Source organism: Phascolarctos cinereus, unplaced genomic scaffold (genome assembly GCF_003287225.1).
Source record: "Phascolarctos cinereus isolate Bilbo 61053 unplaced genomic scaffold, phaCin_HiC Scaffold_726;HRSCAF=1367, whole genome shotgun sequence".
NCBI classification, from domain to species: Eukaryota; Metazoa; Chordata; class Mammalia; order Diprotodontia; family Phascolarctidae; genus Phascolarctos; species Phascolarctos cinereus.
Genome location: NW_027556098.1, coordinates 326,573,754 through 326,589,708, shown reverse-complemented (window position 1 = coordinate 326,589,708; position 15,955 = coordinate 326,573,754). Strand labels below are relative to the sequence as shown.

Below are 15,955 nucleotides of genomic sequence, written 5' to 3'. Positions count from 1 at the left end.
TCATGGTCCACATTTCTATAACAGTCCCAGGCATGGATTCTTTTTTTTTTTGCATGTTCTTTTTAAATAAATTTCTGATGTTTTTTATTTTTTACATCACCATAGATTTCCCCCAGTACCTTTTCTCCTCCCACTCCCAGAAAACCACCTTATACAACAAATAGTTTATTTTTAAGGACAAAAAAAGAGAAAAATCAGCCCAACCGAGCTATACATAAAAAAATGTGCAGCGTCTACAACCTGTCGACCTTCCACCTCTGCAAGAGGGTGGGTTGGGAGTATTTTCTCAGATCTCCACTTTTGGGACATAAGCATATTTTCTTAACCCAGGGTCCGTGAACTTTTTTTTGTTGTTGTTAACATAATGATAACTAATTCCACATAAATGATTTCCTTCGCGATCCTGTGGGTTTTATTTTATGTATTTAAAAAACATCATTCTGAGAAGAGGTCCATCTGTCTCATCAGACTACCGAAGGGGACTATGATACATACAGGCTTAGAATGCCCTCAAATAACGATATGAGGTAGGTAGCTAGTGCAAATATTATCCCCCTTTTGCAACGATAAAATAACTTACCCAGGGCCCCACGGCTTGCTCAGCAAAAGAGCATTTTATGGTCGAGAGCAGGTCTCTCACCACTTTCTCTGGAAAGGAGTATCGTAGAGTGCCAACTGTGCTGTATTTCGGGTTCAAATCCCAGCACTGCAACTTAGTAGCAGTGCGACCTCAGCAATCAAGTTCTCCAGGGTCTGTTTTCCCAATTGTAAAACGAGGGGGCGGAGCTAGATGGCCTCTGAGGTCTCTTCCTGCTGTCTCATCTCACAGAGGGGGAAACTGAGGCAGACATACGCCCAGGAGGCCATCGGTTCCTAAGGCTGAAGATTCGGGGGGAACCAGCTGTCCAGAGGACTTCAGCCCCTCCGACCCTTCCAGCCAAGAGAGCCAAGTGTGGATGAAGCCTAGGTGACCCAGGGCAAAAGCCAGGACTGTAACCCACAGAACCCAAACACATTCACTCACTTCGACTTCGGTTGCTTTACTTCCTCAGTTCCTACCAATAGAATCTCCCGCCAGCCGTTTCTCAGGAAGTGACGCAAAAGCTCCTGTTCCATGGAACCAATCACAACAAGGGGCAGCAGAAAGGATTAGCGAGAGTGCCTCGAGGCCGGATTTGGAGAACGAACCATTTCTGCCCACTCCGGAGGGGTGCCGGAATGGAATCTTCCGTCCTCCCTTCCCCGAGGGAAGCAGTGGTAGAACCTCTCAGGTCTGGGGAGGCTAGGCTCTGACCCAGAGCGCATGCGGTGGGACTTTACGGACCTTCTGGACGTGATTGTGATATCTGTGGGATTGCAGAGGGAGAGCATGGAAGGGAAGATTTAGGGGAAAGAGGGAGACCAAGAAAATGGAAAGAGGGGGCATGGGGTTATGAACCGAGAGTGCTTTGGAAAATAAAGTACTATGTGGAGGAGGCTGCATTGGGAGAAATAGGCGAAAAGAAGGAAAGAAAGAGTGGAGACTTACGGAATAGAGAGGAGAATCTTTTATGAATGAATGAATGAATGAATATTTATTAAGCGCTTACTATTTCTTAAGGGCGAAACACTGCTAAGTTCCGGGGCTACGAATATTAAAGACAATCCCTGCTCTCGAAGAGCTGCTATTCTGATGGGGAAGACAATACACATGGAAGGTTTCAACTCCAAGTCTGATGCAAAAGTCCCTTAGGAGGCAGCAACAGAGCAGATGGTAATGCCCCTTCTTTTCACACTGATAATTATGACTTGTAATAATAATAATGACGATAGCATTCATATGTTTCTTTAAAGTTTGAAAAATGCCTTTTGCATGTTATCTCATTTGATGCTACATTTGTTAATAGCTAGTTTATAAATTGTTTTACATCTGTTACCTCTTATGATCTTTGACATAACCTTGTGAGGTACCCATTTTACAGATGAGGAAACAGGCTGAATGACTTGCACAGGATTGCACAGCTAATGAGGCTGATGTAGGTTTTGAACTCAGGGCTCCTTCATACCTGAATGAACTCCAGGTTCATCATGTACTGCTGAGCCATACCTTGTAGCATGTGTAGGAAGATGAAAGAAAAAAGAGAAGTAGATAGTGTCATGGAAGAGTGAGCTGCAATAGCATCATAGAAATGGTGGGATTTAGGAGTGAAGTGGGCAAAGGGGCAGTTTGGGGGATGATGGAGTGGGGTATAGAGATGATCTAAGTCAAAAACAGGTTAAGAAAAAAAAACCAAAAAAAAAACAGGTTAAGAGAGTGACAGGATCAGTCAATCAATTAATCAACAAATTTATAACTAGCACCTAATACAAAACCTTAGCTGCTGTGTTAGGAGATGGAGTAACAAGTATAAAAATGAAAAAAAGACCGCTCTTGAGGTGCTTATATTCTGTGGTGACACATGTTAACATAAGTAAATGCCGGTTACATGCAAAATAAGCATATAATGATTTGAGAGAGTAGCTAACAATTTGGGGGATCAAGAAAATCCTCTTGAAGGAGGTAACACTTTGGGACTGAACTTTGAAGGTAGCCAGGGATCCTGTGAAGCTGAGATGTGATGGGACAGCATTCCTGGCATTCAGGGCAGCTTGTGCAAAGGTGTGGAGGTGGGGATGGAATGCAGTGTGTTAGGAATGGCAAATTGGTCAGTTTGGCTACAGCATAAATAATCAGACTGGAAAGAGGGTGGAGCCAGACTGTGAAGGGCTTTGCATGCCAAGTAGTAGTTTGTAAATGTTATCCTAAAGCAAGGGTTCTGAAAAAAGAGGGATCTCTTGATTTGTGAACTTGGATGGGGAAGAATTTACATCTTTATTTTCAGTAACTGAAATTGAGCATTTCTTTGAATTATTTAAAAACATTCTAAGTAGGGGTCCATAGGCTCCACTATACTGCCAAAGAGATCCATGACACAAAAAACTCAAGAACTCCTGTCCTAAATAGAGTATGAAGAGCCACTAAAGCTTTTTGAGCAGGAAAGTGACGTGGTCAAAACTGTGCCTTTAAAATATCAATTTGGCAGTAGTATGGCAGGTGTCTTGGAGAGGGAATAGACTGGAGTAGATGAATTGGGAGGCTATTGCAATAGTCCAGGTAAGAGGTCTTTGAGGGTTTGAACCAGGAGTAGTGTGAGTAGACAAAAGGGGATGGAATTTGGTCACTAATTGGTATAGGGAATGAGGGAAGATGAGGATGATTCCTAGATTGTGAACCTGATGGTGCCCTTGAGAGGAATAAGGAAGTTAGGAGCAGGATGGGTATGGATTAAGTATCTTTTGAGACATTTTGCTTTCTCCAAATTGCTTTCTCGAATGGTTGGACCAATGTATAGTTCTACCAACTGTCTATTAATGTGTCTATTTTCCCATAGCTCCCCGTCATTTATCATTTCCCTCTTTTGTCATCTTTGAAAAAATTATGGGTATGAGGTGGATTCTCAGAGTTGCTTTAATTTGTATTTCTCTTATTAGTGATTTGGAGCTTTTTTTCATATGGCTAGTGATAGTTTGGATTTTTTTCTTTTGAAAAATGTCCATATCCTTTGACCACTTATCTATTAAGGAATGCTCTTGATGTTATAAATATAAATCAGTTCCTTATAGATCTTGGAAATGAAGCTTTTATTAGAGAAGTGACTTAAGTAAATGTAATGAAGGTAGACTGAGGTACATACTCCGAGCACAATCAATTTATGAACAGTGACTCATATAACCATTAACAAAAGTAGGCCATATTGGCCACCTCCATAAAGCCGGTGACCTCAGTGAGAAGGGAAGGGGGGAGGGAACTCTATAGATACACAAGAAAGAAGGAGTCTTGATAGTCAAGTGGAACATTATAATTGGTTATACTAAGAAAAATGGGTTGGCATTCAGGTGAGGTTAATTACACCCCTCTCTGACAAATAAGAAATGTTAATTGTTTTATGGAACCCATCTGCATCTTCTAATCTTTGCTAGGGGATCAAAACTACCAGAGTTGCTGTATTCTTGGAAGAGATAAAATATCCCCGAATTTTACAGGGGCTAGAACAAATTGATTGCCTGGAAATATTTCAGGGACTGCAGGTATGAGCCATAACAATTTTTTTTTAATTATCCCTTTAAACTAACTCAGAGGGAAAGCTAAATTCCTCAGCCCAACTCAAGAGCAAGGTGGCTTTAGGCAGATGCAGACTCAATTATAAAATTAATACAGCATAAAATCAGTTACATTGGAGAATCAATACAGTAGAAACTCAAGGTAATATTAATTTTTATCTTTTCAGAAACTTGCAGCAAAGATTTTTTCCAATTACATTTCAAATTTTAATTATTTTGTTTGTTCAAAAGTTTGTAAATTTTATATCATTAAAACTTTCCATTTTATTTTCTGTGATCCTCTCTATCCCTTGTTTAATTATGACTTTCTCTCTTAACCATCAACCTGGAAGTTAATTTCTTTACTGCTTCTCCATTTTGCTTATGATGTCACTTTTTATACAGGCATACCTCATTTTATTGTGCTTTGCTTTATTTCACTTCTCAGATAACTGTGTTTTATTTGTTTGTTTTTACAAATTGAAGGATTGTGGCAACCCTGCATTGAGCAAATCTGTTGCACTATTTTTCCAGCAGCTTGTGCTCATGTTGTGTCTCTGTATCACACTTTAATAATTCTCATAATATTTCAAACTTTTTCATTGTTATTATATCTGTTATGGTGATCTATGATCTTTGATTTTATACGATTGTAATTGTTTTGGGGCTCCGTGAACCACACTCATATAAGACAACAAACTTAATTGATAAATGTTGTTTGTGTTACTGACTACTCCACCAATCCATTGTTCCCTGCCTCTCTCCTTTTCCTCAGACCTCCTTATTCCTTGAGACACAACAATATTGAAGAATATTACATAGACTTAGTTGATAAAGCAGCAGCAGAGTTTGAGAGGGTTGACTCCAATTTTGAAAGAACTTCTACTTGGGTAAAGTGCTATCAAACAGTATCACGTGCTACAGAGAAATCTTTTATAAAAGGAAGAGGCATTAATTGTGGCAAACTTCATCATTGACTTGTTTTAAAAAAATTGCCACAGCCACTCCAGCCTTCAGCAACCACCACCTTGATCAGTCAGCATCTGTCAACATTGAGGCAACACCATCCACCAGCAAAAAGATTATGATTTGCTGAAGGCTCAGATGATGGTGGCATTTTTAGCAATAAAATGTTTTTAAATGAAGGTATGTACCTTGAATTTTTTTTTAAGATACACAATATTCTTGTATACTTAATAGACTACAATATAGTATAAACATACCTTGTATGTGCACTGGGAAACCAAAAAATCTGTGTGACTCACTTTATTGAGATATTTGCTTTCTTGTAGTGGTCTGGAACTGAACCCACAATATCTCTGAGGTATGCCTGTATTTAAGTCATGTATCCATTTGGAATTGATAGTCAGTATGAGATTGTGGCTTTATATAATTTCTGCCTGGCACCCCGCTAGTTTTTTTTTTCTTTCCCTTTTTCTTTTTTCTTTTTCTTTTTTGCTTTTTCTAATAGCGAATCCTTACTCTAATAACTTTGGGTTTATCAAATACTGTGCTACCGTGTTCATTTGCTTTGCTATGTTAAGTACTTAGCCTGGTTTACTGATTGATTTCTCTATTTGTTTTTAACCAGTACCAAATAATTTTAATGATTACTACTTTATATAGTGTGAAATCTGGTACTGCTAGACCCTCTTCTTTACTACTTTTTTTTTCATTACTAACCTTGAGATTTCCTGACTTTTTATTACTCTGTAAGAATTTTGTTATTTTTATTTTTTAGCTCCATAAAATAATCTTTTGGTAATTTGATTAGTATGCCATTGAATAAGTTAATTTACACAGTACTGTATTGTCATTTTTATTATATTATCCCTACTTGAGAAATTAATATTTCTCTGATCATTTAGCTCTGTCTTTATTTCTGCAAAAAGTGTTTTGTAGTTGGATTCATTTAGTTTCTGAGTGTAGATTGACTCCCAAAGGCATTTGGATTTAGCAATAAAGTGATCAGTACTGGCCTTGGAGAGAGCAGTTGCAATTAAATGATAAAGTTGGAAACCAGATTAGATGCGAATGGTACAGGCAGTAAGCATAGATAGCTTCTGTCAGGGTTTGGCTGTGAAATGGAAAAAAGATATAGAATGGTCAAGTGAAGGACATTTTTTAGAATGGGGGAGATCTAGGCAGGTGAGGACCCAGTTGAGTTTGGCTAACAAATTTGTAGTAGACCTAATCAGTCAGTTAGTTTTTGTGATATTTGGAGAAGTGGATGGAGGAAATAATCCAGACTTGAAGTTTCTAACTGGAGTAGCAGTGATAGGACAATTGGGTAAGAGATTCAAGGGTGCAAGGTGGAGTAAAGTTGAACTTATTAATTAAAAAGTTGAGAGATTTTTAAGGGAGGAACATGAGACCAAGGTAGAAATTAATGCCTGGGAAAGCAGGGAAGCTTGACAGTAAAAAAATAGATATAGGTTGTCATGGAGGGGTGAAGTTTGGATGACATTAAAGACAAGGATGTGGGGGTGATGTGAAGAAGTCAATCAGTCATTCAGCAAGCACTTATTAATCATATTCTATAAGCAAGGCACTGGGGATGCAATTACAAAGAATGGAACAATTTCTGTTTGAAAAGAACTTATATTCTAATGGGGGAGACAAGTACATATATAAGGATATACAGTATAAATACAGTGAAATACAATACAGTACAAGCACGAACAAAGTGAATAATAGGAAAGATGGGGTTTGGGAATAATAGTAAAGAATAGGCTTTGGAGTGACAGAAAGTGATGGGAATAAGAGGACAAGAGAGAAAATATAGGGTGGGGGTTCATATAAAGAAGGGATGAATAAAAATAGGATATGGGATGACAGTAAAGACTAGTGTATGGAGGTGACCTAAAATAGAGTTAAAGTTTGGGAAGTGACATGGAGGGGTGGGGTTTGAGATGGCGGTAAGGAAATGGATATGGCATGACAAGAGAGAATAAGTTGTTATTGTTACTCAGTCTTGTGTATCCAAGTCTTCGTAACCCCATGGACCATAGCATGCCAGAGCCTTTTATCTTTCACTGTCTCTTGAAATCTGTCTAGGCTCACGTTCATTCCTTACATGACACCATCCGTCTCATCCTCTGCTGTCCCCTTTTCCTTTTGTCTGCAATCTTTCCCAGCATCAGGGTCTTTTTCAATGAGACCAGTCTTCTCATTATGTGGCCAAACTATTTAAGCTTCAGCTTCAGTATTTGACCTTCCAGGAGATAGCTTGAATTAATTTCTTTAAGTGTTGACTGATTTGATCTCCTTGTTGTCCAAGGGACTCTCAAAAGTCTTTTCTAGCACTACAGTTTGGAAGTGTCAGTTCTGCTGTGCTCAGCTTTCCTTACATTCCAACTCTCACAGCCATATATTGCTACTGGGAAAACCATAGCTTTGACTATACAGACCTTTGTCATTGAGGTGATGTTTCTGCTTTTTAGTGTGCTGTCCAGATTTGCCATAACTGTTTGCAATGATCTTTGAACCCAATAATATAAAATCTGATACTGCTTCCATTTCTTCTCCCTCTATTTTCCAGGAAGCATGGGACCAGTTGTCAAGATCTTAGGTTTTTTGTTTTTTGTTTTTCTTAGGTTAAGCTTCAAGCCAGCTTTTATACTTTCCTCTTTTACCTGTTTCAATTAAGAGGCTTCTTAATTCCTTTTCACTTTCTGCCATCAAAGTGGCATCATCTGCATATCTGAGATTGTTGATATTTCTCCCAGCAACCTTAATTCTGTCTTTTGATTCATCGGGCCTGGCATTTTACATGACATTATAAATTAAATAAATAAGGTGACAATATACAGGCTTGTTGTGCTTCTTTTCCAGTCTTAAACCAATCAGTTGTTCCGTGTTTGGTTCTAACTGTTGCTTCTTGGCTGAATACAGGTTCTTTAGGAGAGAAATAAGATGATCTGGTACTCCCATCTTTTTGAGGACTTGCCACATTTTGTTGTGATCCACACAGTCAAAGACTTTAGTGTAGTCAATAAAGCAGAAGTAGATGTGTTTCTGGAACTCCCTTGTTTTCTTCGTAATCCATCAAATGTTGGCAATTTGGTCTCTAGTTCCTCTGCCTCTTTGGAAACTGGCCTGCTCTTCTGGTAATTTTCAGTTCACATATTGCTGAAGCCTAGTTTGCGGGTTTGTAAACTTAACCTTGCTGATATGTGAAATGAGCGCAATTGCTCAGTAATTTGTATATTCTTGGGCTCTGCCCTTTTTTAGAATTGAGACATAAACTGATCTTTTCCAATCCAATGGTCACAGTTGTGTTTTCCAAATTTGTTGGCAAATTGAGTGCAGCAATTTAACAGCATTATCTTTTAGGATTTTAAATAACTCAGCCAGAATTTCATTACCTCCACTAGCCTAATTGCAATAGGAGTGTGGGGTGGTGGGGGGGTGGGGTGGGGGTGGTGTGACACATAGGAAACTGGTACGTGGCCAAGTGACAGGAGGGGAAGAATAGGGAGGAGGGAGGCTGAGGAATGGGTGGGCCTGGTGGGCAAGCTAATTCCTATTTTCCCTGGCCTGGTAAGTAGGCCTTTTTCCTCCTTGGGAGTCTGGTGGATAGGGCTGAGCTATCCTTTGGTGCCTGGTGGGCAGGGCCATTCTCTTATTTGGGGGTGCCATAGGCAGGGCTACATCCTCATTGGGAGTCTGCTGGTTGGGGCTAAGCCAGCCCTTGGTGCCCGGTGGGCGGGGTTACTCCCTGGTGGGCGGCAGGGGGCGGAGCCACTTCCTCCCTGGGGCCAGGATTGGTTCCCGGCTGGGCCGGGGCGGAGCAGCAGGAAGTGCCGCTCTGTATCCCGACTCCGGCTCCCGGCGCCCCTAGCCTCACTAGTGTCGGGAGCCATGGGCAGTCGGGCCTCCATCGCTGCTGCTGCCTCCTCAGTTTTGCTCCTCCTGGCGTTGGGCCTGCCGAACCCTGCGGCTGCTGCCCCCCACCTACCTCGGGCCGCCCAGACCTTCCGGCTGTCCAGCTTGTCCAGTAGCGCCCCCGCCCCCGCCGCGGGGCTCAGCTACGAGACCCACTACCTGGTCCAGCAGGTAAGCGCTGGTCGAGAGGGAGAGTTGTCCTTCGAGGAAGCCTCTTTCTCCTGCGACCCCCGCCCGTGCCCCCAAGTCCTAGCTTGGAAGGTCGCTGGATCTGTATCCCCACCCCCTCAGAGGATGCCCCAGACCTGTTCTCCATTGGGAAAGGGTGCCTTCAGAAAAGGGGGAGCCGCCACACCGCCTCCCACAGCCAGCCGAGAACACTGGCACAATTCCCCAGCTCCAGGGGTTTGGAAACTCTTCTTCAGTCTAAGCGACCCCTCCTCCTGCAGCCTCTTAGATTTTCCTTTCCTTTTTTTTTTTCCCCGATCTGCTTTTAACATTTGTATCTTCCCCTCTAGCAGCCTTCTAGATCATCTCCCTACTCTTATCTTAGTTCCACGAGTTTGAAATTTCTTCCCTAGTCGGAGACCCTTTTTCTTCCATCATTTCTCCCTCCCTCATTTCCTATCCTTTTATACCAGCTTTAAATGCCAGAAAATCCTCAGCCTAACTTATCTCTTCATCTATAGCATTTCCAGGCTGAAGGTCTGAAACCCCTTCCTTAGTGGAAGAGAGCCCTCTGATTTCATTCTTCCTCTACCCTCACCCCCCAGAGTTTTTAGTAGTCTCAGAGAGGTCTTTCTCCATCCTTCTGAATTCCCCTTTTTTTTTTTGGCTTATAACACTTGAACCTCCCTCTTCTAGCTAACTCCTCTCCTTAGTGAGGTCCAGGTGTTTGAAAAGTTTGAATAGATCCTTTGTCTTCTATTATTTCCCCCCCTCCCCAGTTCCTTTCCTTTTTTTTTTAAAGGTTACAGATATAATATGTTTTCACATTTTCACATACAAAATATGAAATCTTTATTCTGAGAGTCACAGGAATCATCCTTAAAAGTCAAAAGTTCTGAAATGTATATTAACTTCTTTTTTAAAAAATAAATCTATTTTTTTATTTTTAGTTTTCACCATTCACTTCCATAAGATTTTGAGTTCCAGATTTTCTCCCCACCTCTCCCCTCCCCTACCCCAAGACTGTGTGTAAATTGATATAGGGTCAACATGTTCATATTAAACCTATTTTCACATTAGTCATGTTGTAAAGAACTTGCCTTTTTACATGCTTAAAATGACTGCAACTCTCCTAGCCTAACTCATCTACCTAACATTTCCAAGCAGATACAAGTCTGAAATTCTTCATAATACAAGAAATACTTGTAACTCCATCCTCTCCATCAAGTTAGAGACCCCTTCCTTAGGCCAAGTGATGGCAGGGTCATCCTGCCAGATTTCTTTCCTTTCCTTTTTTTTTCCCCCTTCAATCAGCATATAACAGTGCATCTCCACCTTCCAGAATTCATGTCCCTAACTCTAGCACCAGGGGTTTGAATTACCTTCCTTATCCTTTTTGTTGTCGTTTGGTTGTTTCAGTCATGTCCAACTCTTCGTGGGCTCATTTGGGTTTTTCTTGGCAAAGATCCTGGGGTTGTTTGCCATTTCCTTCTCCGGCTCACTTTACAGATCAGGAACTGAGGCAAACAGAATTAAGTGACTTGCCCAGGGTCACAAGAATATGAAACCAGATTTGAACTCAAGTATTCCTGACTTCAGGTATGGCACTCTATCCACTATACCACCTAGCTGTTCTCTATATCCACAAAGGCCTTTTTTTCTCCTTATCTCCCTCTCTTTCAGTCCTTTCCTTTTTAGCAGCTAAAAATGCCCCAAACTCTCCCAGCTTAATTCTTCTCCCCATACCAGCATTTTCAGACACATATAAGTCTGAAACTTTCCTCAGTGTGAGGGATCCATCTAATTCCATCTTCCCCACCAAATTTGAAACCCATTCTGTTAAAGAGATCGCTCTAATTTCCCTTTTTTCTCTTCCCCCCTTTAAAATACCTGCATAATCCTACCACTGGTATCAAACTTAAGGAGAAATGGGTCCCATCAGGTGGCATATTGACTTGGAAAACCGCAAATTAACATCCATTACAAATCCAAATGCAATAATGTATTTTAATTTATTTTGTTAAACATTGTTAAACATTTAATCTAGTTCTGGCCTAACCAGTTTTGTGGAAGACTGGTACCTTGGGGCTTTGAGTCTGACATACCTCTGTTCTACTCTAACTTGTTTTTCCTACCTATATCTCAAGGGGTTCACCACCCTTTCCTTGGTCCAAGAACCCTTCCTCCATCTCCTAGCTCCACTCCAGATTCTTTCTATTTTAACCAGATAGCTAAAGAAATCCAGTCTGGGGTTTGTTAGGGTTGTTTGTGGGTGTAAGCAGCTTTGAATACATATTTTTCCTATGAAACTTGAACTTTGAGTTTTAAGATAGGCTTGAATGCATTTTACGCTTAGCTTAGCTACACAAGATGAGGCATTTCTAGGCAGATTTTGGGTTTAAAGGTATTGTGTGGAAACATGGTAAGATTTCTGCCTTGGTAGAATGATAGGGATAAAAAAAAAGGCAACACTTCATAGTTATTGTTCAGTCTTATCTAATTCTTAGTGATCTTATTTGGGGTTTTCTTAGCAAAGATACTGGAGTGGTTTGCCATTTCCTTCTCCAGCAAAGCTTCATTTACTCACCTGAATTTGGCCTACTGTTTTACAATTTAGAGTTAAGGGGAGTGAATCTCTAGTCTAGAATAAGAATAGGAGTTTTTCTTGAAGCATTATGGCATGTTGGAAAGACCATTGAACTAGGAATTAGGAGATCTGAATTTGAGTTCCAGCCTTACCACTAATTTTTGTGATTTTGGTTAAATTATTTCCCTTCTCCTGGCTTTCATCCATAAATTGTTGGATTTGGACTAGATAATTTTTGAGGTAGCACACAGTTCTAACTATATGTGATTTAAGTTGGAGGTATGTTTTTGAGGAAATAAGAGAGAAAGTAGGGAAATTAAATTCTTCCACTAATTCACTCTATGAACTTAGGCAAGTAACACAACTTCTCTAGGCCTTAGTTTTCTCATCTTTAAACTGAGCAGCAGCCTGAACCAGGTAATGTGTAAAGTACCTTCCAGGTCTATTGTTTGTTGAGTTAATGTGATTTAAGTGTTCAGAAAATGGTTATTTATGATGAAGAGAATTGTATGAAACAAGAAAGGGAGATTTTGGACTTTGGTATAGAAAAGTGACCATAAAAGAGGAAGTAGAAAGCAAATGAAAAAATTGTGAAGTGAGTGTTTTTTTATTTTTATTTTTTGACTGGGCTTGTGATTTCATACATGTGGTTAACTCTCTGTCCAAAAAAGTCCCTACAATGATCCAGATTAGTAACTTCTGTATTTTAGAGAGTTTCCCAAAGTAACTCTTGTATTAACTTCTCTTATATTAGTTATAATGGCCAATGGATGAAGTAGCAAAGACATGTATCAGATAAATCCTTAGTCAATTTGTGTTTTGCTCATGGGTTTATACTGGCAAGATATCAAATTTTTTAGAGCACAAAATAATAACTAATTAAATCAGTCAATAACAAATTAAAATTGTTGTAAACTATTCTTCCTCATCTGCCAGACCACTTTGATTTTTTACAAGTGATAGTGTTTTGGAGAAAATAATCCATATATTTCTTGTATTTGTTACAGTATTAGTAGTTGTTAATTTCGGAATCACAGATTTTCAGTTTGTTGTTATTCAGTGTACAGATTTTCAAGTAAATATTTATACCATTAATTTTTTTCTTTAAACCATTGTGCCTTCTAAAAAGAAGCATAAAACCAAGTACATCATGACCATATTAATTTTGACATTTAAAAATTTTTATGTAGGTGAACTCTATATATTATTTCAAAATGTTTGAGAGTCAATAGCTAAAGTGAATTGTCACATTTTAAAAAATTTTATTTACCTGTAATCATTTACATACCCTCATTACTTTAAATATGCAGTACTTTCAGTTCATAAAAGAAGAAAAAAACTGCAAACTCTTAAACACTTAACTCAAGTGTGTTTTAATTACCGAGTGATTAAAAACTCCATTGATCTCGAGAATCCTTAACTTGATTCACTATATATTCATGGTTTAGTGAGCATAGCATAGCATTGTCAAAGGTTGTGGGGTTTAAATCAGAAGTTTGCTATGAACTAACAGTGTGACCTTGGATAAATCACTACTTCCCTGTGCCTTAGATTCCTTAAAGAATAGAATATTTCTTGGATGACTTCTAAAGCTTCTCTGCCTCTAAAATTTTTAGAGTCTGAGATTACAATTTGCTTTAGTTCATACAAAAGGAAGCCCCAAATCAAATGAAACTGAAGACTGAGAATACTTAATTGCCACTGTGCATGTCATTGAGCAGGATTATTTCCCTTTTCTTTCCTTGTCCATTTTGTACCAGTGGGTTTTTTTTTCACTTCCTCAAAAGTCTTGAGGTTGTGCTCATTTGTTAGAAATAACCTAAAACAAAATTTGAATAGCAAATATAATGTTATGTGAATATTGAGCTAAGTATTTATACATCACAAATTTTTTGGGTCAAATAATCATAGTAATTAGTTGTAATGTCTCTATCAATCATCTAGTGCAATTCTACCTTGTTTTATAGATTCATTTCAACAAACCTTAAGCACCTACTGTGTGCAAGGCATTGAGCTAGAGGAGGGAGGAAGAGCATTTTTGGTCTGGGGAGGTGGTCAGCCTATGTGAAGCCTTCAAGTTGGAGGTTGAATGTTATGTATAGGAAACAGCAAGTTGGCCAGTTGAACTGGCATGCAGAATATGTGAGGATAAATAATGTGTGTGAGATCACAATAAACTGTGTATTCAGTTTGGAAAGACATGTTGAAGCAAGATTGTGAATGGTTTTAAATGCTAACAGATGTGGTTTTGTAATTTATCTTCAGGGTGATAAAGAACTACTGAAGTTCCTTGAGCAGAGGAATGATATAATAGTACCTGTGTTTTAATAATTTCAATTTGACAGCCATCTGAAGAATGAATTGAAGGAGGGAGAGGCTGGAGGCAGGAAGACCTATTAGGAAGTATTATAAAACTATAGATTGTCATTCACTTCCCAGTAAACGGGAACTGTGCCTCAGACCCCACTTAGGATGTTAGCTTGATTTTCTGAGGTCAAGATGAGTCTTTGGATCTGGTTAGTCTTTGTGGCCAAGGGCCTGTCCAGGTAGTTGGTGAAAAAGCTGTATCAGCCCTCTCTGATTATAGAATAGTTGATTCACTCACCTTCCTTTTTGGCTAATATTTGCATCTCCTTTCCCCCTGACAAGTATTTGCAAAAAAAGAATATATGATTGTGAAGGTGGGAAAGGGTGAGGATGGAGAGAAATATATGGGAAAAATATGGTTCAGGGAAAAAAAATGAGAGAGACCAATAACTTTAAGTTGTATGTGAACACTTTCTTCAAAGAAAGAAATTGGTAGGCCCACCACCAAATGACATCACAAAGAATGAAATGGATTATATTTTAACAAAGCGAAAATACATTATTATTGACATGAGAGATACTCCTGGTTTGGCTTTTTGTGCAGAATCAGACCATTGACTCATCAGAGCCAAGATCAAAATTTTTAATAAACAAGAAGAATGTAATGAGAAAAAGATGTAGAACATGATAAAGAAGATTGAATTCAATTATTTAAATAAGCTATTGAAACTCAAACATAGAAAGTAGACAACAGAAGTGATAACTAATTATATTTCATACAGAATTATAATTTCATACAGAAATTAAATGGAAATTATTGTTTCCACTACAACAAAGAGCCCAGAAAGTGCTTTAGTGAGCTAACATTTGACTTACTTGCCAAATGGAAAGAGATGGCTGCCAAGGCCATTCTGGATTGAGGAAATTGCGGGAATTAGGACAGCAAGTGGTTAGTTGTAGGAATTGAGTGAACCACACTGGCTCCATCTTGTGACTCAACTCTGGAGCTAGCTCAGTTCCTTTTCTATTCAATTATGGGTCTAGTCCAAATTCTATCTTGTGAGAAAACTTTATTCAATTGTGGGAATTGGGAGAAAACTTTATTGCACTGTTTGAACCTCACCCTGTGTGGCTGGGAAACTGGACCACCTCTCTTTTCTGTTTAGAGATCCTTAACCAAGAGCCTAGGTTATGTTAATCAGAGACTCAGATTCAAAGACTGATGCAAGGAGTTTTCTCACAATTGTTTATCTTAAGCAACCCATATTTCCTATCTGAAAACTGGCCCATACTGATCAATCAGTTATTGTTTCCATGTTCCTTTGATTGTTCTTGGGGGAGCGGGACATCTCTTTTTCTAATTTCAGAGAATTGTACCTATTCATCCTTCCCCTCCCAATTTGGAAGTCCCTAATCTTGAAGAAAATGGAGGAAAGCTTTGAGAACCTTGCATGGATTCCTTGTAGCAAATTTTGGAGAGGATGTGGACAAGAGTTGCACAGGATGATCAGACGTGAATAGGTTGTGGTCTGCATTATTGAAGGGAACTCTCAAATTGACATTACAGATCTATTTGAATATTTAAATATTGTGTTAAAAGTTTTTCCTGCATATTTATGTAATCATAATTTTTGTTGTTTTATTATTAGTATGACCTATTATATTTATAGTTTCATACCCTGTATGTCTGGTATAAATCCAACCCGGTTATAGGGTATGATCTTTTTAATATGGTTCTGTAGACTCTTTTAAAATATTTTATTCAATATTTTTTAAGAAATATTAGTCTGTAGCTTTCTTTTTCTGCTTTGTCTCTCATTGCTTCAAATATCAAGACCATATTTGTATTATGAAAATAATTTGGTGGGATCCCTTTTTCTATTTTTG

At 38.9% G+C, this 15,955-nt stretch overlaps 1 protein-coding gene across 10 annotated transcripts in view; it reads left to right on the top strand.

Moving 5' to 3' along the window:
* The window catches only part of PRCP (prolylcarboxypeptidase), a 94,693-nt gene that overhangs the window by 15,087 nt on the left and 63,651 nt on the right, over positions 1–15,955 (top strand). For 3 of the 10 annotated variants that reach the window (XM_078156945.1, XM_078156942.1, XM_078156944.1), the window contains 2 exons: positions 1,053–1,753; positions 4,895–5,265. The exons of 1 other annotated variant lie outside the window; for it this stretch is intronic. In XM_078156945.1, the coding sequence (XP_078013071.1) occupies positions 5,260–5,265 (6 nt within the window). In that variant the 5' untranslated portion in view covers positions 1,053–1,753; positions 4,895–5,259. Of the gene's footprint in view, positions 1–829; positions 1,754–4,894; positions 5,266–8,804; positions 9,178–15,955 lie in introns of those variants that run through there. 6 more of the 10 variants (XM_078156947.1, XM_078156943.1, XM_078156946.1 and 3 more) reach the window with 4 other exon arrangements.